Here is a 27,593-nt window from a genome sequence, read left to right as displayed (position 1 = left end):
TATACTGTATACATCCATAGATGACATACAGCTATTATATAATAGTATATAATGTATACATCCATAGATGACATACAGCTATTATATAATAGTATACACTGTATACATCCATAGATTACATACAGCTATTATATATAATAGTATACACTGTATACATCCATAGATGACATACAGCTATTATATATAATAGTATACACTGTATACATCCATAGATGACATACAGCTATTATATAATAGTATACACTGTATACATCCATAGATGACATACAGCTATTATATATAATAGTATACACTGTATACATCCATAGATTACATACAGCTATTATATATAATAGTATACACTGTATACATCCATAGATGACATACAGCTATTATATATAATAGTATACACTGTATACATCCATAGATGACATACAGCTATTATATATAATAGTATACACTGTATACATCCATAGATGACATACAGCTATTATATATAATAGTATACACTGTATACATCCATAGATGACATACAGCTATTATATAATAGTATACACTGTATACATCCATAGATGACATACAGCTATTATATAATAGTATACACTGTATACATCCATAGATTACACACAGCTATTATATATAATAGTATATACTGTATACATCCATAGATTACATACAGCTATTATATAATAGTATACATTATGTACATCCATAGATTATATACAGCTATTATATAATAGTATACACTGTATACATCCATAGATGACATACAGCTATTATATAATAGTATACACTGTATACATCCATAGATGACATACAGCTATTATATAATAGTATACACTGTATACATCCATAGATATCATACAGCTATTATATAATAGTATATAATGTATACATCCATAGATGACATACAGCTATTATATATAATAGTATACATCCATAGATGACATACAGCTATTATATAATAGTATACACTGTATACATCCATAGATTACACACAGCTATTATATAATAGTATACACTGTATACATCCATAGATTACACACAGCTATTATATAATAGTATATAATGTATACATCCATAGATGACATACAGCTATTATATTATAGTATACACTGTATACATCCATAGATGACATACAGCTATTATATAATAGTATATAATGTATACATCCATAGATATCATACAGCTATTATATAATAGTATACACTGTATACATCCATAGATGACACACAGCTATTATATAATAGTATATAATGTATACATCCATAGATGACATACAGCTATTATATAATAGTATATAATGTATACATCCATAGATGACATACAGCTATTATATAATAGTATATAATGTATACATCCATAGATGACATACAGCTATTATATAATAGTATATAATGTATACATCCATAGATGACATACAGCTATTATATAATAGTATACATTATGTACATCCATAGATTACATACAGCTATTATATAATAGTATACACTGTATACATCCATAGATGACATACAGCTATTATATATAATAGTATATAATGTATACATACAGCTATTATATAATAGTATATAATGTATACATCCATAGATTACACACAGCTATTATATATAATAGTATATACTGTATACATCCATAGATTACATACAGCTATTATATAATAGTATACATTATGTACATCCATAGATGACATACAGCTATTATATAATAGTATACACTGTATACATCCATAGATGACATACAGCTATTATATAATAGTATATACTGTATACATCCATAGATGACATACAGCTATTATATAATAGTATATAATGTATACATCCATAGATGACATACAGCTATTATATAATAGTATATAATGTATACATCCATAGATGACATACAGCTATTATATAATAGAGGGTTCTCATATAATTACAAGAGGAAATAAGATATTTTCCTCATTAAATGCAATCCTCTCACCCCCCTCCCAGCCAGGTAATATTCCGCCCACGAAATGAATCCGTTATCCCCCAATTATTGCCTTCTAATGATGTATATCTTCTGGGAATGGGAACCAGAACATAGACCCTTCCCCTCATCTTCTGAAACAAACAGTAACTTTCTTAATTTCCCTCCCAATAATCAGATACAGAACCTTCCCAACATGTATAAACAATAAGGGGAATCTCTTCCATACCACAAAGGTTGGGATTATGAGTGTGTGCGTTCCAGCTCCTCAGTTCCCGAAACCTCAGTCATAGGTAACCCTGTGTGTGCTGGAAAGGATGTGGCCTCAGTAACATTAGCTTAGAGCTTTGTACCCATCCTGCAGGCTGAGCCAGGCTACAGTGTCCCATACAGAAATGGGTGTATGATATGATGCACGAATGTCAGGGTCACTGCCTGGGTCCTGTTGACAATAGATCACTGCTAATCCCCATTACCTGACATTATAGCATTGTGCTGGGATTTCATTCTGCACCATAGATAGATAATCATTTTGGCTGCAGGAATAAATATGTAGCCTTAGAATGTCAGTGTGTGTGTGTGTGTGTGTGTGTGTGTGTGTGTGTGTGTGTGTGTGTGTGTGTGTGTGTGTGTGTACAAAATATATATATATATATATTTCTACATACATATATATATATATAACAACAAAATTCCAGGAGTATTAATTGTTCTCATATAATAATAATTAAAACAATCAAAAATTATATATATATATATATATATATATATATATTTGTGTGTACTATATATTATAATATATGTGTGTGTGTGTGTGTGTGTGTGTGTGTGTGTGTGTGTGTCCCTTATCCCTCTAGCAGACTTTGGGGTACACATTTCTGCATTATTGTATCTTGTTATTGGGATCCTATAGACTGCTATTAGCCATAGGATATATATATATATATATATATATATATATATATATATATATATATATAGCTGCACACTGCTTTCTCTGCCATATATATATATATATATATATATATATATATATATAGCTGGACACTGCTTTCTCTGCCACATATATATATATATATATATATATATATATATATATATATATATATATATATATATATATATATATATATATATATATAGCTGCACACTGCTTTCTCTGCCACTACTGTAGTATGTGATTGGTTGCTGCTGGTGGCTTTCTATCATGTGCCAGCAGTTTGTGGCATGGGAATAGTTACAAGGACAATTAGCTGCCCGAGCCTCCTAATCCAGAACATTATTTCCAATGTATTTGAGACTTACCGCATCTCAGAGGGTTACACATCCCCTTCCCCTCCTGTAATAATCAGTAACCAGGTGCTGTAAGGGATGAGTGCAGAGCATTGGGGTAGCCAGCACATTGCAGACGCCCAATTGCATGGGGACATTGCTGCAGACAGCCCCTGTAGGTGTGACCAGCCAGCTTGACAGTCCGGCCCTGCCTGCCCAGCCCACGTTACTACTAGAGGGAAATCCAGAAGTGAGAGTGCTGCACCAACAGGGGAAGGTGCTGATTCACCTTTATTCCCGGGTCCCTGCTCCAGCAGATCGGTCTGCCCTGCTCCTGCCAGGCGCTGCAGCTGGGCACAGCAATGGGTAAGTGGGGCAGCTGGGGGGTCCTCACCCATAGAGCGACCATGCAGACGCTGTCTGCCTATGTGTGTGCCCTATCTCTGCTACTGACAGCATCCTGCAGCCCGCACGATACGGATCATTAGCAAAGCCAGTCAATAATGTGATAGCCGACTGCTTCATTAGGGAATAGCTGGAAATGGTGCCATGCAATGATAAATGGATGTAGCAGCACGGATTGCCCAGCATGGGCTGCAGATAGGACTTGATGGTTTAACCCCATCACTGCCAAGGTGGTGCCTGAGCGTTCATTGTGTGTGTGTGTGTGTGTGTGTGTGTGTATGTGTGCACATGTCCTATATATGTGTGTGTGTGTGTGTGTGTGTGTGTGTGTGTGTGTGTGTGTGTATATATATATTATTTATATATATATATATACACACACACACACACACATATAAACACACATATACACACACACACACACAGAGCTGAATCTGGGGGGATTCTGACCCCAAGCTTTGCAGACCCCAGCTAATCCCTTGTATATCTCTCCACAGAGCCAGCCTTCGGGGAAGTGAACCAGCTAGGAGGGGTGTTTGTGAATGGCAGACCCTTGCCCAATGCCATCAGGCTGCGGATTGTGGAGCTGGCCCAGCTGGGGATCAGGCCCTGTGACATCAGTAGGCAGCTGCGGGTGTCCCATGGATGTGTCAGCAAAATACTGGCTCGTTATAATGAGACTGGATCCATCCTGCCAGGAGCCATTGGTGGCAGCAAACCCCGGGTCACCACCCCGACGGTGGTGAAACACATCAGGACCTACAAACAGAGGGACCCTGGTATCTTTGCCTGGGAGATCAGGGACAGGCTGTTGGCAGATGGGGTGTGTGACAAGTACAATGTGCCCTCAGTCAGCTCTATCAGCAGGATTCTCCGAAATAAGATTGGAAATCTCTCCCAGCAAAGTCATTATGACAGTCACAAACAGCACCACCACTCTACAGCCGCCTCTGCACTCCAGTACAACCACATATACTCCTACCCCAACCCCATGGGTGCAGGGGGCAAGGTGCCCACACCACCTGGCATGGCCTCTATACCCTGCACCATGGCGATGCCCAGGACATGGCCTTCATCACATTCTGTCACAGATATACTGGGGATTAGGTCGATCACAGACCAAGGTAAGCCGACCACCTGCAGAAAGGACAGACCGGTCAAATATACATATGTATGTGTGTGTATAATATATATGTGTGTGTGTGTGTGTGTGTGTGTGTGTGTTTTATATATATATATATATATATATATATATATGCGTGTGTGTGTGTGTGTTATATGTGTATATATATGTGTGTGTGTGTGTGTGTGTGTGTGTGTGTGTGTGTTATATGTATGTATATATATATATATATATGTGTGTGTGTGTGTGTGTGTTTTTTATATATATATATATGTGTGTGTGTGTGTGTGTGTGTGTGTGTGTTTTATATATATATATATGTGTGTCTGTGTGTGTGTGTGTGTGTGTTTTTTATATATATATATATATATATATATATATATGTGAGTGTGTGAATCTTATTTATTTATATATATAAAATGTGTGTGTATAATATATATATAGATATATATATGTGTGTGTGATATATATATATATATATATATATATATATATATACATATATATATATATATATATATATATATATATATACACACACACACATACACATGCGCTATGTTTTATTGTAGAGTCCAGCATATTGCTCATACATACAGATATACAGATGGTTTGTATGCAATGGCCTACAATTATTTCCCAAAATCTCTGAATATAATCTATGTAGTAAGAATCTATTTTATTACGATCTATCACAATAGTATCTATATACAAGAGGCCTGACAGATCACTCCCAGCTAGACCTTCATTTCATACGTATCAGGGATGAACGATTTCATAGGGAAATACTGAAATCACAGACAGTATAGCAACAAACTCAGTGGTCATTACCTACATTAAGCTTTCTTGTGCTTCTCATATAACTTTATCATTTGTAAACACTACGGCGGTTCAAAAAGACAAAAGGAAATCAAACTTAATTGTTTTTTTTTTGTTTTTTTGTTTAACGCTTCCGATAATAATGCATTTAGCTGCAGGCTTTTAAAACTATATATATATATATATATATATATATATATATATATATATATATATATATATATATATATATATATATATATGTATATATATATACATACATACATACATATGCACACACACCACTTATACACACACACATATATTTATTGTATTTAATTATTTACAGTTTGTTATATAGCTCAGCAAGTTCCGCTGCGCTTTACAATAGAAAACAAACTGGGTAGTAACAAACCAACATAGAGGTAGGAGGGCCCTGCTCGCAAGCTTACAATCTATAGGATATATATAGATATATATATATATCTATGTATATACACACACACATATATATATATATATATATATATATATATATATATGACACACACACACTCATATATACATAAACACACAAACATATATACATAAACACACAAACATATATACATGTATAAATATAGCGTAGGGGACTTTTAAATAAATAAATACATTCATATTCTTTGTGTCAATATTATTGAACTTGTTTGAATCCTGTTTATCCGCAGCTACTATAAATACATAACGTATCACGGAATCCCATGTATGAGAAGGACGGTGCTTTGTTGCACCACAGTCAATTCTATTTGCACACATTGGCTAATTATTCTTCATATCATCATTAATATAAAGCCAATAAATAAAATCCTCGGCTGTATAATGCCCTGTGAGCGTGCCATTGTCTGGGAGAATTGGAGCTGTCAGTCTCCCAGTGATCCCCTGCCCGGCCAGCAGCAGCAGCCCCTTTGAGGTGCACAATTTATGGCCCTCTGCATAATACTTCCAGACGTGCTCGGAGGAGACATGCGGGCAGGGAGCAGCACAGAATAGACCTGTATTACTACTGAGAGGGGGAATTTGTCATCAGCACAATGAAGGAGGAAAAGTTCCACTTCTCAGTTGGTGCAATCAGACTAAATTCACCCAGACAGGAAGTTCAGATGTCAGATAATTGGTTTCATTCTGAGGCACAAAGCACAACCTCTGGGCATATAGTCTGAGCAGGAGATGAGATTTGCCGGCACCTAGAGACTCATTTTCTGCTTACTTTCTTCCTCCTAATCCATGCCCTGGGTAGGAACTCTTATATTCTATCTGTAAGTGACTTCCTCATTGGCAGCCCTTTAAATCCATTTAGGCCTTTCCTAAACAACAAACACAAAACTCTCCCTTTAAATTAGCCAGCCCCTATTAATGACTTAATTAGAGAAAGTCCTGTTTACACTGGAATATACTTTTCCTATGCAGACACAGAGAGTTCTCAGAGATCCCCATTTCCTGAATTGATGTTTAAAAAAAAAAAATAACAACCTAACATTGGAGAATTAGATTACAAATTGGGAATGTTTGTAGATTCCCCTAATGGCTTCCTCTTTTATTAACACCACATTGGCAGTCAGGCCTCCGAGGGAACTGTCTGGGATTGTTCCTCTATGTCTCAGTTTGGGAGGAAAGATTCCTGAGCTGTGTATGGGAGCTTGCCTGGGATTGCACAGGCCATTAGCACGTTGATTTCTACTGCATGATTGTTAATTTATAGGTGGCAGAGCCTCTGACATGGGGACACCTCTCTGCGGCAGGGAAAGTGTGAGCTGGCTGTAACAGCGGAGGCTGCAGGGGGAGAACCCGGTGTACAGCAGTACTGGGGCTCATCTACACAATGCCTCATATGGGGTTTAAACAGAAACCACGACATACAGTATCTATATTACATGCGGGGACACATACAGTATATGCATCACGTGACAGACCTGTGGATAATAAAGTACTGTAATTGCCATATCATTTGGTCTCATGCTTTTGATGTGTCACATATTGTATTAAATGCCCTCCAAGTACAAAATAAAATATTATACTGAAGGCTAAAGGAGATTAAACTGCTCTATAAAGAGCATGGTGATTATATACATTTAAAGCCAATATATATATATATATATATATATATATATATATATATATATATATATATATATATATATATATATATATATATGTAGGGCCACACTCACATTGTACATTGATGACATTGTTTGGATGCACAGGTGATGAATAAAATACTAGATCCCAAATATAGAAAGAACGAGGGGTGCAGTCACCAGGTTTGTAGAATTAAATAACACTTTATGTGGGCATCTCAACAAAACAAACCGACGTTTCGGGCAATTCAGAAACATTTATCAAGGCATAAAATAACACATACCCAACTTATATACACATTAAATCATAACTTATAACACATATTATATCATTTATATATATATATATATATATATATATATATATATATATATATATGTATATATACTGGTTAGGCTGCCCATTCCATTCTAATTCTTCCTATTGACCCCTAGATTTTATTCCTGCTACACTATTTCCCCCCTCTCCTATTTCTGGACACATCACTGATCTTTCAGCTTTTTCTGCATTGTGAGAACAACTTTGGAAAGTTTTTTACCTCACTGTAAAATAAACATTTCTGACAAATTCTGGAATGCTAAGTATTTTCCATATTTGTAACCCTTTCTTTAAACACAGACTTTCTTCAGTAAAATCCAGGGGGCTGCAGACTATTTTTCTTGCACCAAAAAAAAAAAAATCTATATTTTTTTTTAACGGCTCAACAGAAGGTTAAAAGATGTGCATTAATTAATTCTCTCCTCTAACTACATGCTGTCAAAAACAGGTTGTGATTAATTACCCCTGTGATTAATGGCGTGGGTCCTTTTTGTACCGTGTCATTTTCTCTACATGACAAGTGATTTTTTTCCCCTTCCCCTATTGCAATGATTATCCTGAATCTCAGCAAAATGCCCACATCAACACGTTCTGCTGATTGCTGCAACAGTAACCTGCATTTTATGTGGATCTGTGAAATTCACACTTTGGGGAGAGAGCAGCACCCAGCACAGCTTACAGGCAGCCAAGTTATACACTCAACTAAGTGTGGCAGTGACCGCAATATTTTAATAACCTGATTTGAAAGCCTGTAATTATATCTAGGGTGCAAACTAGGGAAGACATGAGATCCTTCTAAAAATCTAAAATACAGCTGTACTGTAATATTACTTATCATGTATAATATCCTTATACAACATAATAAAACTAATAATATTATTATTAATTATTATTATTATTATTATTATTATTATTATTATTATATAATAGTCTGGAGCTGGACCCCATTTCTTTATAGACTATACAATTCTTCAGAAGTAGAAGTCTATTACACTTAAACATTTAAGGATCACCAAATCGACTGTCGTTAGGTGGTTTATGAAGCTGGGTTAATACAATTATATGGGGACATGGTAAGTCTCCCTTTATGTTGATTAATGATGTAAAATACATAATTGGTCGAATTATTAAAATTAATATAAGCTAGTACACAAGTTACCAAGACTATATACCTTGTGGGGAAAATTATATTAGCCTCCTACTGTAATCTTCCAGTTACTGTTGGAAATTCATAAGGAGAGAGATAGATAGATAGATAGATAGATAGATAGATAGATAGATAGATAGATAGATAGATAAATAGATAGATAGATGATAGGTAGATAGATATATAGATAGATAGATAGATAGATAGATAGACAGACAGACAGATGATAGGTAGATAGATAGATAGATAGATAGATAAATAGATAGATAGATGATAGGTAGATAGATATATAGATAGATAGATAGATAGATAAATAGATAGATAGATGATAGGTAGATAGATATATAGATAGATAGATAGATAGATAGATAGACAGACAGACAGATGATAGGTAGATAGATAGATAGATAGATAGATTTCGATATATAATATATAATTCATGCACTTATATATGAATTCTACAAGAATATTACCTTGCTACTCTTAATACAATTATAAATGAAACAGAATGTACAAACCAGCCCCTGCAATCCTGCAGCCTGCAACACGACAGTTAGTAGGCGATGGGCTAGTATTTTATCTCTCTCCACTTTATCATTATCCCTGTCTCTCTTATATCCCGTCATACCAATGTAATATATATTGCGAGCACAGTGAGATGCATACTATCAGCATCATAAGAAGTACAGCATGTGCCCATAGTATTTATCCCCCCAGGATTTTGCATATAGTAATTGTACAGTAGCTTATGCCATAAACATTACATTGCTCAGGTGTATCATTTACATAGAGCAAGTGTCTGCAGAGTCATTAGATGCGGTTACATTGTAAGTGGCAGGTGTAATATTTTAGGCTCTGGGCGTTGTGTGAGTTATTGTTTTGGAGATGGAACAATATGATTCTAGATGTAGAAGGATGGGGGAGAGTTATTATTAATTATTAATTATTATTATTATTATTATTTTTATAGAACAGATGCCGACTTCCACTTCCGCCGGCTTCTCTTATCGCCCGATGACCGCGATATTAACGCTTGCCTTGTCCCCACAGACACATCGCCCTACCACAGCCCCAAGATAGAGGAGTGGAGCAGCCTAGGCAGGAGCAGCTTCGCCTCCACTCAGCACATGATGAACGGACTGGAGAAGGGCTCCCTGGAGCAGGAGGTGAAGTACAGCCAGGTGAGTGTGACCTGTGTCCGGAGAGGGAGGGCACAGCACCATGATGGGCACAGCACCACGTTGGGCACAGCAAGCTAGCCAGAAATCAGTCCCTGCTCTCTTCTGAGGTTATATATATTAGCGTGGAGTGTTTTATTTTGTTACATCTTGTTATTTACGTGATTGGTTTATAAATACAAAAACTATATATATTGGAAGGATTAGGTGAGATTCATTAACCTTCCGTTCTGCTTATTGCGTGCACACAGAGCAGGATAGAGTCAGCAATACTGAGCATGTGTTCCTCCCAGGTCAGTAGTATAGAGGAGTGAGGGGCTGGTTACCGATTCCCTATTACAGTCCCTAGGTCAGCTGACTGCCCTGTACATCAAGCGCTCCAATAACACCTGTACACACCTGAGCCAGGGGCCTGTACTGTCGGCTTTAAATGAAATCACTACAATGTGAAAAGATTTTCACATGAAATAATAATAATAATAAAAAAAAAACTGGAAAAAAAACATACAGAAATAATACAAAGCATCTTATGTAATGAATCACCATTGTATCAGATGACATACTGTATATAAAAGTTACTTATAAATGGATTATTTGATAGTTAGGGCCTAGATCCATCAGCATTTTTTTTTATCTGCCATTTATGCTCCTGTGTCACGTGGAACCACGGATGGTTGGCATAATAGTGGTTTGGATGGCTGACTCTGAGCCCTGAGGTCTTGGGTTTAATCCCACCACGAGGCCCTATCTGTGCTGAGCTTGTATACTGTATTCTCTTAGTGACTGTATCTGTGTATATATGATTTATAGACTGTAAGGGCCACTGGGGACTGATGTGAATATCCAAATATTCTCTGTAATGCGCTGCAGTATATGTGTGTGGTACAGTATGTGACTGCTGAGGAGTGTATGTTCTTTTTTCCCAATGCCCAGCACTGCAGAATAATAATAATAATAATAATAATAATAATAATAATAATAATAATAAAATATTATTATTTAAACAATATCCAGAGACCCAAACATTTGGAAACATTTTGTAGAGATCATTGATCCTTGTGCCAGAATATTAATGATTGACTTATAGAACTTGTGTAATAATAATGGACATTAAAAACTAATTGTGTGATAATATCCAATAATCTACATTGATTTGCTTGTGATAATAATACAGATCTGATGGCAGGGCACTTGTGTGCGCACTTTAGAAACAGACCATACAAGACACATGGAACCATTGCAAGGGGATGTGAATGATTTGTACTTGGCATTATAATTGATAGTCGAGAGACCCAGCTTTGTTTCTTGCCCAGCAGTATCACCCCCCCCCCCAGTACATACACTTTATAGACACAATTGTCTTACAGCAATATGTAATATGTTGGCACCTTATAAATAATCAAGAATTGTAGCGATATACCAGTGTAAGATGATTTGAGCTGGTAATATTAAGTCTATTTTCTATTAATATGTAATACATATATATAGATAGATATATATATATATATATATATATATATCTTACATATTAAGGGTTCGTTTTTATACAGCTGACATTCAGTACCCATTTAATTAATATAAATGTATCCCCTATAGACAGTATTTTAAGCCCGTATGAGCAGGGCCCTCTACATAATTAAACTGCACACCTTAATTATATATCTATGTTTATAAGCTGTATTTCTAAAGAGGCAGCTGCATGCATATATATATATATATATATATATATATATATATATATATATACATATATATTACTATTGAAGATTTGTATAAACATCTGTAAATATTAACTGTAAAAATGGCTTATTTTGATGTTATTTCAACAGTATTTATTAAAAAAAAACAATTATGAACAAAGCTTACTGTACTGGTTTTATGATCGTTGAATGAAATATACACATTATCCCCTTTGGACCTCTAGCTGGTCTTCATACGTCACGTATATTTTCAATATTTTGAAGCCATACTGAAATTCCATGTGACTGCCTTTGTATATTGATTCAGTGTCAGAGTGTACTCGTATATAATCTGCAGCTTCGAGAAGATTTTATAACACATACTTGCATGGGAAGAATGGCTAAAATATATATATTTTTTAATTAAAACCATTTTGCTATGTTATTATGAAGTTATACTTATGTTTATTGTAATTGTGCTATATAGTTTGTAACTGAGCCTCACTGCAAATTAATCAGGAACAAATGAGTTTCCAGAACTGGCTTTAGTGTGAGAAAGTCCTCAGACAGGCAAACAGTGTACCAGAAAAATTACTATATATATATATATATATATATATATATATACCTAACCACTAGCTGCAGTGCCGAATTACCAAATAGGCAGAGTAGGCACCGGCCTATGGTCTCCATGACAACGGATCAGGGGCAGCACGGACGGTGTAATGGTTAGCATTACTGCCTCACAGCACTGAGATCATGGGTTCAATTCCCACCTGTACGGAGTTTGTATATTCTCCCCGTGCTTGCGTGGGTTTCCTCCGGGTACTCCGGTTTCCTCCCACAATCCAAAAATATACTGGTAGGTTAATTTTCTCCCCAAAAATGTAACCCTAGAATGTCTGTGTGTGCATGTACATGTGGTAGGGAATAAAGATTGTAAGCTCCACTATGGCAAGGACTGATGTGAATGTTCAAATATTTTCTGTACAGCGCTGCGGAATATGTGCTTGCTATATAAATAACTGTTATTAAATAAATGATATCGATTTGATCTTAAAAATAAAACAACAATGAAGCTTTCTTAAATTGTTTGAAAAAGACAGAAAAAAATGAATCAACTTAAAGAAATATAAACTTTACAATAAAGACTCGAGAGAAAATAATTTAATGCACACATTAACAACTTAAGTACAAAAACCATAGACATCAGATTCACATTACAGTTTCCAGGTCATAGACTTCTTTGGCTGTTAGAGTTAATAATGTATTAGAAGATAATTTGTAGGGGGGAGGGGGAGATTGAGTGCCTCGGGACTCAACAGGATTTAGTCCATCGCAAACTGATTGTGAAAATGACCATTTAAAAACAAGTTGAAGTATAAAATGTTTACTGTAAAATAATTCTCACCAGAGGCATAGCTAGGGTGGCGCCGGTGGAGCTCGTGCTCCAGGCGCCAAAGGTTTGCAGGGTGCCCCCCTGCTGTGTCCCGTGGCGTATATGTGCCAGCCAGGGAGCGCTTGCTCATCACCGCGGCCGCCCGGCCGAATGTCTGTTGCGCACCTCCAACTTCGGCTGCCCGACAGAATAGAATGAAAGGGAACCACCCCTCCTCAAGGTAACAACGGGCTGTTGGCTGCACAGTGAGTTGTTCACTTCAGCCATTACACTGCAATGTGTGTGTGTGGGGGGGGGGGAGAATGAGAGGGGGGGGGCGTGACATGGGCCTGTTCCGGCTGCACCCTATGGCACTGACTCTCACCTTTGGTCAGGTAAACAGGTATCATGCAATAACAACACCATGGGTGAAATTTAATAGGATGAGAGATTCAGAAAGTGAGAGATTTGGTAAGAAATCTCCAGGTTTTTTAAAGCGGCAATCATTTACACTGCAAAATCAAACTGGTATTGCAGTGTAAATGATTTCCGCTTTAAAAAAACTGGAAATTTCTTACCAAATCTCTCACTTTCTGAATCTCTCATCCTATTAAATTTCCCCCTATGTCACCTATTTATAAGACGCACCACATATATATAGTACAGACGCCTATACAGCATGGAATGTGCCTTAGATGCCCTGTGACCGTAATGTTTCGAATCTATTTTTTCCACATAAAATGTACTATTTCAACAGATTGCCCCAGATATGCCCTCAATTTAACCCAGCATTAAACCACTGTAAGCATCTATATCTAATCTATAGACAATTAACTTTTTTTCCCCAAGTACATAAACATAACCAGTATAATTTCTTCCACATGCAGATTTTATCAGCGAATCAATTTCGTCATACAGTAATCGCTCGGCTATTTACTCTGCATGCCCGACAGACATTTTTGTAGCCTCCTACTGAATATATGTTAGGTGACACATACAGTAACTATTTGTAGCTGCTGCTAATTTTGTAGCTGCTGGTTAATGAAATGCAGTACCACATTGCAAAGTATGGTTGCGGCTAAATCCACTTCTGTTATTTTTTACTTTTCCCATCATGCACTGGGTCCATGTATACCTGGAGGGGGGAAATAAACCTCTGGCAAACAAAGAAGAGAGCCTGCGAGGGTACAATCCAGCTGAAATAAAATAAAATACCCTACACCTAGGTAAATTACAGATAAAAAAAAAAAACGCTGTGAGGGCATCTAACAACTTCCGCCCTCACCTAACATCACATCCTGGTCAAAAAACAGAAGTGGAACTAGACACAGCCATTGCAGTATACTGTGGGGATGGTTCTGAGCTGCGAATAAAGCCAGTAACGTTGCGACAGCGCACACCATTTTGCACTGCAATTGGTGAAAATACATGAACATTTTTTGCATGCCTTCAAGCCTTGGAAAGCTTAAAAGTGGATGAAGATAAAGTACCAGTTACTGGGTCATATGTATAATGGGTGCAGTGTACAGTACACACAGGCCTCGTCAATTATTTTTTTCAATACTTAGCCTCAGGAGTCCTGCATCAGCAGCCATTTTCCTGGAGACCTGTGCATACCCTTTAGACACTGGGAAAGCACCAGGGTTTATTGCACGGCTGAATAGAGAGAAGGGGGTCCCGACAAAAGCTGCACATTGGTCACCTCCTCTTTTGATGCACTTTGATACCAGCCAATCAACTCCTATCTATCATGTTAGAGGCTGTGCTTGGAAATGACAGTAAGAAGCTGGTTATGCCACTGCTTGGACCTGCAGATACTTGTCTGTGGTCCTGTCATGCCTGGCCATATTGAAAATGTCCCTCCCAAAATGACCACCGCCTCAGAGGAGACCGTTATTAAGGATGCTAGAGGAGGCAGCAGCCATTTTGGAAGGGATTTTTTAATGGGAGCAGGGGTGACTGACTGCTTCTGCGTCTGGAGGGGGAGGGGGGATTCTCTGACATCGAGTAGGACCTCTGACACTCAGTATGACTGATTCATGACTGTAATTATTGTCTCCTATAGGTGATCCTTAGCAGCCTAGATGTAAAGTCATCTGTCAGATGCAGCAGCAGGAATTATTTACATTGTGGCAGCAGAGGATTAACGTGTTTACTGACTGCTAAGAACAGTATTGGGCAGGGGCCTGTAAGGCCTGTTTGGACATCTCTGTACAGTGGCTGTAATTAAGCAACAATTCAATAAATATGTAGCATATATTTAAGTCATTAGTAATTGTATCATATAAAATATATTTAGACATATAAGATATTAACCCCTTCAGTGATGTTTTTATTTTTTAGGTAGTGCTCCCCACTGGGCAAATTTTTTTAGGGGGAGCGCTACCTAAAAAAACCCCACCACTCTGTCTCCCGGGGCTGGGCAGCGCAGCTGAGCACTAAGTCAGCTGCTACCCGGGCCTGCCCACGGCAACCCAGTGTGTCGCAACCCGGCAGACTGCCACATAACAGCCAGAAGGGGGGGGGAGGCGCGGCCGAGCAGCCGGAGCAGCGGCAATCCCAAGAATTTTCCGGGTTTGCTACTCTGGGCACTGAAGCATAGCCCGGAAAATTCTCGTGATTATCACTGTAGGGGTTAAAGGCAATTCATGTCTATGGTAATTTCACTGGTCCAGATGTGTCCTTCCTACCTCTATTACTGTTTGTGGTTGCCCAGTTTGGTTTTATCTGTGTGTCCAATTGTAAGCGCAATTTGCTGCACTAGAAACTGTTAAATAAATCAATGTGTCCTCACACACCTGTCCCTCTTGTGCAGTATGAGGTACTTTTTCCTAAACTTACACACCAGTGGCAGAACTTGTAGTTGTTGAGTCCAGGTGCAAAAATATAATTTGGGCCCTCCTGCTCCACCCCAACCCAGGTTCACAGTATGCAGCATGGCAGTGGGTGACAGGGAAAGGCAGGGGGAGGAGAAGTGTGACGGAAAGACAGTGGGTGACAGGAAGAGGGAAACAGGGGCAATAATGGGCCCCTAGACCTCAGGGGCCCGGTGCACTGCACCTGTTACACGCATAGTATCAGTCCTTAGTATTTTACCTTTGCACCATGTGTGCATTTGAGTGACATAAACCAGCTGCATGTAATCTAGTGCCGGCATCCTCGTGTGTTGTACTTTGGTCGCATTAGTGGTGCAAATAACACAAACAAATTGTGGAAAAAATGTGGGTACTTGTGGAGTATCACGGCTCCCATCGTATGCCATATGTAGTGGCGTACGATGGTATACGATGCGATGCGATTTCTACAGATTTTTCAGCATTTTTGGTCAAAAATCGTATGCGATCGCATCGGATGCCATACGATGGCATCCGATGCGATGCGATGGCATACGTTTTTGATCTTAAATGCATCCAAATGCATTAAAATTAGTATGAAACATGTTAATTGGCCCCCAACTGTCATTTTTCACTGTGTACCACCCCCAATATCAACGCCAACCCGAAGCTTGGCGAGCGCAGTGAGCCCGCGAGGGGCGGCGGTAGGCGTCCTACGACCTTTTCATACCCCCACTATCCACGTCGGCGTGGAGTTGAGAATAGAAAGTGTGGCGAGCGCAGCGAGCCACCGAGCCCGAAGCGTGGCGAGCCCCGCGAGGGGACACGGATACCTGTGAAGCCCGCGAGGGGACGCGTATAGCTGTGGGGACGCTCGCCACACTTTCTATTCACAACTCCACGCCGACGTGGATAGTGGGGGTATGAAAAGGTCGTAGGACGCGTACCGCTGCACTTGCCACGCTTCGGGTTGACGTTGATAGTGGGGGTGGTACACTATGAAAAATGGCATTTGGGGGCATTTCACATGTTTACTACACATTTCAATGCATTTCAGTGCAAAATCGAGTGCGATCGCATCGCAAGCGATTTGATCGTATGCGATGCAATTTTTTTTCATACGATCAAGGTCGTGGGAGCCGTGATACTCCACAAGTACCAAAATGTGTAATGGGGGCTGATTAGTCGCAGAGTCCATGGTGTGCCAAACAGTGGTATTTCGTGTGAGTTTTGTGTATAGACACAGCTGTGACCTTACGCTCCTGCTTTTTTATGGACTAAACCATGCTGCACTGCAGGTCGGGAAGATGTAAAGTGTACAGCGCATTCTTTCTTCTAGCATTCACAGTATAATGAACTTAGTGACTCAAGGTGGATATAGGAAGGTATATCCCAATGCCAGGGCCAACTCTGCCATCAGGCAACTGCCTAGGGCACCGGCATTTGGGGCGCTACTGAGTCTGCCTTTCACAAAATGAAGGATCTGAGAGAGACCTGCTTGCTGTACTTAAGGCGGCTGTGGTACTTAAAGGACGCCACCTTCTCACTTTCTCCTGAAGGGCTGGGAAGCTGGTGGTGGGGTTGGGGGGAGGGGGGGGGGGGGTCGAGGGGCAGAAGTATTGCCTAGGGTGCCTTGAAACCTTGCAACAGGAACCATTTATAAATATACCCCTATATAATAGATAAAACACATACTTGTACATTTAAATATCCCACATTTCATTCAAATATACATAACAAGAATGCATGTTTAAAAATATTTGGGCATTGAAGGAGTTGTGAGCCAGGGGGTGGGGGATTTTGGAGTAATCTTGATTTAAAAATTACAAAAAACATCATTAAAAATAAACACAAAATTGGTCCTTTATTTAAGGATAGCTGCTTAAGCTCTCAGGACTGGGTTGGTCCCTGTGTTTGTTAAATCATTTTAGAACAAAATATTCAGCGATGACAAATACATGTATAATGTGTAACATACCGCGCTGACATATGATACATGTACACATACCGCTGGAATCTATTTCTGTATAACTTTATTTACACAGTGCCACAAAGCTTTCAGCGCTTTAAAAAAAAAAAAAAAGAATACCAATAATCTAACATAAAGGTTATTAAATAAAGAGTAATACAAATATTGCAAAGTAAAACTAAAATATAGGTTAAGGAGAAAGAAAGGAAAACATTGAAATAATTTAATTGCGGATAGAAATGTAAATCATCAGTAATATCGCTTTCACATTAAGGGGGGGATTCTGGTTGGGTCACTAAGAAAATAAAATTCGGTGCTTAGCAAGTCTTCTAACTCCACCCACATGTTATGGGAGGGGACACAAGTGGGGAAGAGTCTATGGGGGGCGGGGCTAAAATGGCACTATATTATGCAAAGCCATCTTCCTGGATTGTGGGTGGGAGGAGCCATTAGAGTTTCAGGAGCTTCTCTGGTGTTGCCCTAAGGGTAGGCCCCTATGGTGCCCATTAAGCACTCACAACCAAATTGCCCATTATGGTCCCTACTCCTAGCCATATATTGTCCAGTACGCAACCTAGGCTGCACTCATACATTTCTATATATAAACATTTGAACAGAAGACATTATACTCAATGATATCTAATATTAGGACACATTTGACAAAGGATTGCTGATGTACCACCGTTCAAACCTACAATCCGGCCATCATAGCAGTGACCATGGAAGGATGTGCGTAGCTTTCTGACCAGCCAGAGACACAGAGCGCTCCGCACCAACACTGACAGGGATAATGTTCTGCAGGAAATGGTACATCACAGCCGTAATGAGTTTTAGGTTCCCTGCATTGGCCGCAAGCAAAAGAAACTGAACAAACTGCTAGCACAACATTGCGGCATGTGTTCCCCATTCAGTTTGCTTGTGAAAATCTTATCTCTTCGGAGCTTTTCCTCTGTTACTACATTGATTTATACAACAGGATGTGTTTACTGTCATTAATAAGGCAGACATACTTATTTTTTCCTGAACTTTTTTCGAAGCCTAAAACTGCAGACATCGCATGGTAACGAAACAGCTTACCCTTCATATAAAGAATATATTTACCAGTGTCAAATATTAAGTCAATATAGGTGTAGTCCTCAGGTAACATTACATCTGGAAAGTTGCAAAACTCTACGGTTCACCTGGTAAAAAAAAAATGGGGATCTTTTTTCAGATTTGCAGCAGGAAGTTTGCAGTTTATGGTAAAACAGGGATAGAATAGTGACAGCAATATAATTATAAGTATCACAGTGGTTACAGGGAATGACTGCAGATCCCACACATGCATAATGCATCACATAAACCTAGAACTCAATAGTATATTTATTACACAGTCCAGTGTCAATCGGCGGAGTCTCCCATCAATTCAGCAATAACAGACACAGTATTAAACGCTTCAGGGACAAGGGCGTAACTACTGTACCATAGGTGCAAGGGGTGCAGCTGCTATGGGGCCCAGAGCTGAACTTTAACTAAACATTTAAGACTGTATGTAGGGCCAGATGTATCAAGCTTCCAAAAGTGAGAAAGTGGAGAGTGAGAAACAAGCAGCCAATCAGCTCCGAACTGTCATTTTTCAGGTAGGAGCTGATTGGCTAGCTGTTTATCACTCTCCATATTATCACTTTTTGAAGCTTGATACATTTGGCCCTGTGTCTGTTATTGCTGGATTGATGGGAGACTGCAAGTGATATCTGGATTACTGTGATAAGAGATGAGCAACAGCGTAAACTACCTTGAAAGATAGGTGGTGGGAAAAAAATAGTTATAATTGTATTGATAGATAGAAAAATGGATCGGTACAATAGTCATGAATAAAAGAGCGGAGACTCTGCGCTCACGTCCCGTTTTGGGGCTCACATCCTATTTTCAAGGTATAAGGTTCTACACCTTGAAACTGGGCCATGTGAGCCTGAAGATTGGTATCCATACACAATATAGCATTCTTGATTGAAGAGTCTCCGAGTGCCGCTGTTTTTATTTTTTTGTGAATATATATATATATATTTATATATTTGTGTTTGGCACTTTGTACATGAAATTCCAAAAATATGCTTTGCTCATGTATTTTGTTCAACTGTTTATTATATAAGGGGTGGGGAACCTTTTTTGTGTCAAGGGCCATTTGTATGGGGAAAAAAATCCTTCGGGGGCCATATGTACAAATTGTCCTGCTGCAGCCGTCTCACGCTCCGGCGGCTGTCGCTGAATAGGACTGACAGTCTCCGGCTGCTGTTGATTAAGAGGAATCTCGCGAGAACTACCGACCTCTCGCAAGAATTCCCCTGTACTTGACTCCCGGCAAAGCCTCCAGGGCCACTCAGACCAGCTACGGGGGCCGTATGCCTGAGGTTCCCCACCCGTGGATTATATGATACTTTCCCTCTCTTCACATGAAGGGGTAAATTTACAGTTGCATCCATTGCATTCTAGAAAATGATAGAAAGAATCTGATTGGTGGATTGGGCAACATCGCTCAATCATTTTTAGAAGTTAAAGTAGACACGTCGTAGTAAATTTACTTAAACAACTTTATTAAGTCTAAACATTTTTTTTTTTTCAATTGCATTTTAATAGTATTTGAATTAACAGTATTTACTCATGTCATAAATATATAATATTTAAAAGAATTGTAGTTTCATGAATTGAATTAATATGTTTGGTCAGATGAACAAGTCAGCTATTGCTAGGTATTTTCACAATTCAGAATTAATGAACAGCAATTTGGATGATAGTGATAAAGTGTCTGTTTTTTTTTTTATATATATACTTTTATTACTTAAGCATCACTTCCCAGCATATAATTGACAGTAATTATGACATAAAAAACATAATGGGTAATTATTACAATTACAATCATAAAGAGATTTGTGAATATCATGTATCATCAGATGTGATATTCTTAATGAGTTATATAGGCAACAGTCTGTTGGGCTTTATTAATATTATATCTTTGCACCTAATATATGGTAATATTTTAAGGTTAACCTCTTATTGATATGCATGTGTATATGGAGACGCGGATATATGGGGGGGGGTTACCTAAAGTGTCTGGTTTTTTATCACCGGCCAATCAGCTCCTACCTGTCATTTTTCAAACCAAGCCTGTAACGTAACAGTTAGGAGCTGATTGGCCGGTGATAAAAACCAGACAGTGAGGGGTGAATTTATGAAGCTTGGAGAAGTGTTATCTATCCCCATAAACAACGTTATGAGCAAGGTGATAATGGTTCAGCCAATCAGCTCTTACCTGTCAATTTACATATTGTAGCTGATTGGCTCAACCATTATCACCTTGCTCATAACGTTCTTTATGGGGATAGATAACACTTCTCCAAGCTTCATAAATTCACCCCTGTATCACTTCACCGAGCTTAAAAAACCTGCCCCTCCGTTTGTAAAATGACAGTTAGAAGCTGATTGGTTGGACATTACCTAATCTCTCTCACAATTTTATCTCTTGACAAACTATAATAAATAGTACTTTTAGTAGTAGTAATAATAATAATAATAATAATAATTAGACCAGGGAGAGAAAAGTATAAGACAGATCCATGTCCTGGGAAATATTCCCTTGTTGATCAAATACGACAACATAGCCTTTAATGCCCCAACAAACAGCTTGTCTCTCTTCCTGAAATCGGAGAAGGCAGCGGTTGTACTTGTATTGAAAAGTTAATTCACCTGCCACTGAAGAGGAGATTTTGGGGCTCTCTAAATGTCCTCCTGTTTACTTAAAATCATTCAAGACGATGTTTAAACAAACAGAATGAGCAGATCTTGGTGGCTCAGGTTTAAAGGATTCTTTGTGTGAAATCATAAGGTCAAAACTACTTTGCAAACATTGCTTTTGTGTGCGGGTTCCTCAGGATGGAAACTTAGACCGCTAGTCAATAACCTGTGAATTAGTATCTCAAGCTAAGTGATTTACACTCATATGAAAGACATTGAGACCCTTAAACTGTGTTTTGTTCATCCCCAGATCATCTTCTAATACCAGCGAATAGAGCAAATCCTTAAATCACTTAGATGAGATGAAGGATGACTGGAGGATAGAGTTTTTAGTGATTGACATGAGTGTCATAAGATAATGGGAGCTGAGGTGGTAGAAGGGGGGGGGGGGTCACATCAGATAAGAGAACGTATGGGCTACAATAAATTCTACGTTGAATTAGGGGATAACATGTTTCTTAAAACATATTGCGATGTTCGTGTTTATACATACTACGTTGTTGTATGTTGTGTTACAAGAGCTGGGGTTATATATTTAAGTGAAAACCTTAAAGGTGGTTATGTTAGACCAAGAAGGATAAAGCGGGGCATGTGGCGTTCAGAACTTTGTTGTGACATGTCTGTCATAAGCTAAGAACAAAACATACCCTGCGCCCATTTTATCCCAAGACATGGTCACCGCTAGTCCAACAAATCCATACTAAACTCAGGGTTGCCGACCCTCCCGGAATTTCCAGGAGTCTCCCGAAAATCGTGTCCCCCTCCCGGCCCCCCGGAAGGGTGGGCAACCCTCCCGGATTTCAGGGGGGGACCCCCGCTGTCCCCCAGATCGCGGCATTAAAATGCCGCAATCCTCGGGTCTCAGAGGAGGGGGCGGAGCTAAAATGACACAATTGCGTCATTTTAGCCCGCCCCTCCACGGAGATCCGTAAATTAGCTGGTTTACCATCATGGGGGCGGGGCTGGGTGATGTCACGCTTAAGCCCCGCCCCCTGAGCGGCTGCTGAAAACTCTCCTCTCCTGGCTTCTCCCGGAGAGGAGAATAATAAAGTCGGCAACCCTGACTAAACTACTTGCAACCCAAGGATTATCATTTACATCAGATTATATGCACATCACTACAGTGCACACATGTTCTAGGATGTATAATTAATATAGGCAATTATTGTTACTGTTGGTGGTGGAGGGGATTTACATATATCATTACTGATACTTTGTATTTGCTAATGTTTATGGAATGAAACATTTTATATATCTAGAAACTCAATTTATTGTACAGAGGGTTGTATAATATATATTTCCAGTAAGGCCAGCACTCCTTACACTAGTTATTATTAACCTTTTTACCTTGCGGCACACTAAATAAGATTTGCCAAGGCTCACCGTGTGATCCCCACAGGAAAACAAAAAAAACTATTGGTCCCCATATAAAAAAACAATCACACTGGTCCCCACAGGTAACAAAAATAAAATACATTTGGCCCTTTACATGAAAAGAAGCGACCAGTAACAGTTGAACTGGTGGTGGCTGTAAACTGGTTTGGGCATCTCTAGATCTGGGGGAACACTTGAGAACAGCTTAAGGCACACTAGAGTGCCACGGCCGAGTTGTTGAAAAACACTGCCTTACACCTTTCCAGCACTTGGTGTGCTTATTCCATTTGCTACATGAATATTGCAGGGAACAATACATATTATACACTTTGCAGTACAAAAAAAGGCCACTCATAATTTTAATCAACTTATAGTCCAGTATTTACAATTACATATCACCAAGTAACATGGGTTAAAGCATGAGTCCACGTTTCAGTGCCATGATGCAGGACCTTTGTCAAGAATCAGAGCAGGAACTTGCCTCCATAACCAGGACTGGGGTAAAGTGAAGCATGATGTTGTGTCATCAGAAAGGGTATATAAGAAAATGTTGCAATCGGATTCAGGTGTAATCAATTGCTCAGTATTAACCATTTATTGCCATTATACTGAGCCCATTGAATTAATTACTTGTTAAAACCTGTATATAGTATATCATATTGACTGTAATGTTACCTTATATAGGAAATCTAATTTTTTTTTTTTTTACATAACATTTTTTATTTGAATTTATATAACAAATGTGAGCGGCGCTGGTATTTTTAGCAAATATTTTGAACATGTTTCACAGAGTTGTTGGCACTCAAAGAGTTAAGTACTAATGCAATATGTCTATGATAACGAAATTGCATTTTTTTTTTTTAATACAAACCTTATAGTCACAATAATGATGGATCCTGCTGAGTATTGTATCCCTAAGCCTCCTCTGCTGAAGCCTAAATCTAATGCCATTGGGATCCCTCAGCTTTGTGACTGTTGGGATCCTGACTATGGGCCTTATTCTAGTTCACTCTTAGAGGCAAATTCCTTCTTAGCTGGACAAAACCATGTGCACTGCAGGTGGGGCAGATGTAACATGTGCAGAGAGAATTAGATTTGGGTGGGGTTTTTCTTCAAAGTGAGATCTATATTGCAGTGTACAAAAAAAGCAGTCAGTATTTTCCCTTCACAGAAACAAAATAAATCACCAAATCTAATTCTCTCAGCACCTGTTACATCTGCCCCCTGCAGTGCACATGGTTTTGTCCAGCTAAGAAGGAATTTGCCTCTAAGAGTGAACTAGAATAAGGCCCTATATCCCAGTACACTACTGACATAAATAAGATTGTACTTGTGATGAATATTTATTTTCTTTAGAAATGTGCCCAACGTCTTGTAAGTAATGTATCAAAAGATTATAAAGGTAATGCAAAGAAGCATGATTGTTTAAAATCCAATTTCTTTCTCTGGTTTTCAGACAGCCAGTGGTTTACCCACAGTGGGTAGTTTTGTGGCAGCTTCAGGCATGACTCCGTACCCCACTGCTGCACCCGTATCCCCGTATATGGCATATGGCACAGCAGCACCAACAGGCTACGTGACAGGACACGGATGGCAGCATACCGGGGGTACGCCACTGTCGCCTCACAACTGTGACATCACCGCATCTCTTGCATTCAAAGGCATGCAGACAGCACGAGAAGGTGAGAAACATGGCAGGCTAAGATGTAGGCCTATGTGTGTTACATTTTACAGAAGCACCTCTACCCCTTCCCCAACTCTACCCACCACAGCACAGGGCAAAACCACATTGGAACAATCACAATATGTTGCACTAAAATACCAAATACATCAGGCCACCTGTACCTGGATTCTGCTATTGTGCTGCTACTAAGCTTGAGTTAATTTTTATTGTAAATATTTGCAACATCTTGAATTTGTAGGTAAGTAATTTTATTATGCACAGTAGACTTTGGGGCTTACTAAAGAACATGTGTTGCGAACCATAGGGATCTTTCCGAATCTAAAAGTCACCAGGCCAACCGGTAATATTGGCCCTTATTCTGGTTGACTCGCAAGGCTGCAAATTTCGCAGCCTTACGAGATCACCCAGACACAGCCTGCTGCCCGCACATCCACCCACCCCCCTCACACGCCACGATCCCCAGCACGGCTGGGAATGGGTGATCTGCATAATCACTAATTCACAGATTTGGGTGCAGGGGAGAAATAATTTGACGGTCGGCGATCATCAAATTATTTCTTCAGCGCTCACAGATTGAGACACCACCATGGTGTCTCTGATCTGTGAGCACCCTGTGCGGGAAGCAGGCGGTCAGCTGACATCAGCTGCCTGCATCCACGTCATCAGGCTATCTGCATGGTTCTGGCTTATTTGGCGCTGCGAACAGGAGAAAATCCACTCAATGGTGAATGGATTTCTCTTTGTGTGCACAGCTGCGAACACATTCACAGCTGTGCACAGAGGCAGGAACTAGTGTGTGTGGGGCGGCATTTACCTGATCACTGGGCTGTGATGATTCGCAGCCCAGCGATCGGGTCCGAATCAGGCCCTATATATGCAGCAAGGCTCACCAGAAGCTGTCGCATGCAACACAGTAGGCAATATAAACTTTTTTTTCAATACTGCAAAATGTGCTGAGTTTGCTCTTGTATGTACCTGTCCTAACAGTTAACACAAGAATTAAAAAAAAATACAGCACGATAAACACTAGTTAGATGTGCTTGTTGCATTATTTAGTTTATGTTCTGAAAAACAACTGAAAAATAGTTACCATCATTTTTTTTTAAGGTTATAATTTATATTATAAATATCTTTTCAACATCAAGGCATTTAAATATCTGTTTTCCTGAATAAGGTGTCGCTCTTTACTCTTATGCTTCTAGCACACACTGTTCTGTATCTCAGCACTGAAATACAGACCAGAGTGTACTAGAACTACCAAATCAGTAAACTAAACTCTAGGTAGAGAGCGACACCATAGGTAAGGAAGAGGGGTTGTGATAGTTGCAGGGTGATCGAATGAACACTACATTAGATTGCCTTTGTATATACTTTGAAATGAATGGAAAAAATATAATCATTTCATAGAATCTCTTCTTTTTTTTATAGCAGAAGAAACAAAAGTAAGCATTCAATCACGTAAATCCCAACAGCCCTACCACATATCTCAACGCCATGGGACAGTTCATATGTCAAGTGCGTAGAGACTATGGACAGACTGCACCCATGTACCAATCTCATGAAAAGTATTGTATAAAGAATTGGAACACATTCCAACCACATGGATCATTACATGGACACCTGACCACTTTCCTTGTCACTCACACACACGTGGATCTGTGGTCAGCATTATAAACACTTGGTGGACATACTGTGAAAGAATCTTCTCCAGATTCATGGGACCACATATCTGCACCTTGTCGTGGAATTTAAAATCGGATACTTTCCAGCTGAACTACATCGAAAAAAACAACTATAAACTTCCAGTTACCCTTAGCTCAGAGTCTATTTGCCTTTATAAAACTTGTGGTTTGTAGCTTTCAAAAAATTTAAGGAGCTCTCAACAAAGAAACCTGAAATAAATGTGAACAGGAAATGAAGGGATGTTGGACTTGTACCTCATGCTGTGTACAGCTTTGCGGATCTCCAGCAGCTAAATATGGGGTCAACGGGTTTTAAACCCAAACTACACAAAGGATTATGGTCGCTCAAAGTGATCGAGCCAGATGAGATCTGGAAGACTTGTTCATCCAATTCAAAATTCACCATCTTTATTAGTACATGATGTAACATGCATTGATCAATGTCTGTTAGAATCCGTACGTGTATGATAAATGGCACACAAAAGCAATTCAACAGGAAATGTGAAAACATGTTACGTCCTTGTAAAAATGTTGATTATCATGGTCCTTTTTAAACTATAAGAAAGTGGGTGGGTTGGGTTAATTTTTTTTCTTGGGTCTTTTAATCTTACAGTTTAGATTTTTCTGTAGATAATTTATAAAGAGCAACATGGCTGGGACCTGTTAAATTCTTAGGACATAGCCATTCGGTATGAGGTGGGCATTTATCGAAGCTTGGGGAGAGAGAACATTATAAGAGAAAGTACAGTAGTAACCAGTCAGCTCCTAATTTACAAGTTACAGACTGTGTTTGCAAAATGAAACTTAGGAGCTGATAGGTTGGTACTAAATCTCTTACAATTGTATCTCTTGCCAAATGTCAATAAATAACCCCCATAGGCTGGCCACCATGAGCCAATCACAGACATTTGCTGCTGCACTGATTTATGTTGCATTG

The 27,593-nt window shown here is 38.9% G+C and overlaps 1 protein-coding gene across 1 annotated transcript in view; it reads left to right on the top strand.

The window, feature by feature from the left end:
* The window catches only part of PAX9 (paired box 9), a 48,993-nt gene extending 22,364 nt beyond the window's left edge, over positions 1-26,629 (top strand). The window contains exons 2-5 of the mRNA XM_083167257.1: positions 4,104-4,730; positions 10,158-10,288; positions 24,747-24,972; positions 26,403-26,629. Of these exons, the coding sequence (XP_083023383.1) occupies positions 4,104-4,730; positions 10,158-10,288; positions 24,747-24,972; positions 26,403-26,497 (1,079 nt within the window). The 3' untranslated portion in view covers positions 26,498-26,629. The remainder of the gene's footprint in view (positions 1-4,103; positions 4,731-10,157; positions 10,289-24,746; positions 24,973-26,402) is intronic.
* Positions 26,630-27,593: the final 964 nt, after the last annotated feature.

This window comes from Crinia signifera, chromosome 12, assembly GCF_055691185.1.
Source record: "Crinia signifera chromosome 12, ASM5569118v1, whole genome shotgun sequence".
Taxonomy (NCBI): Eukaryota; Metazoa; Chordata; class Amphibia; order Anura; family Myobatrachidae; genus Crinia; species Crinia signifera.
Note: the sequence above shows the minus strand (reverse complement) of the source record. Positions and strands in the feature narration are given on the sequence as shown.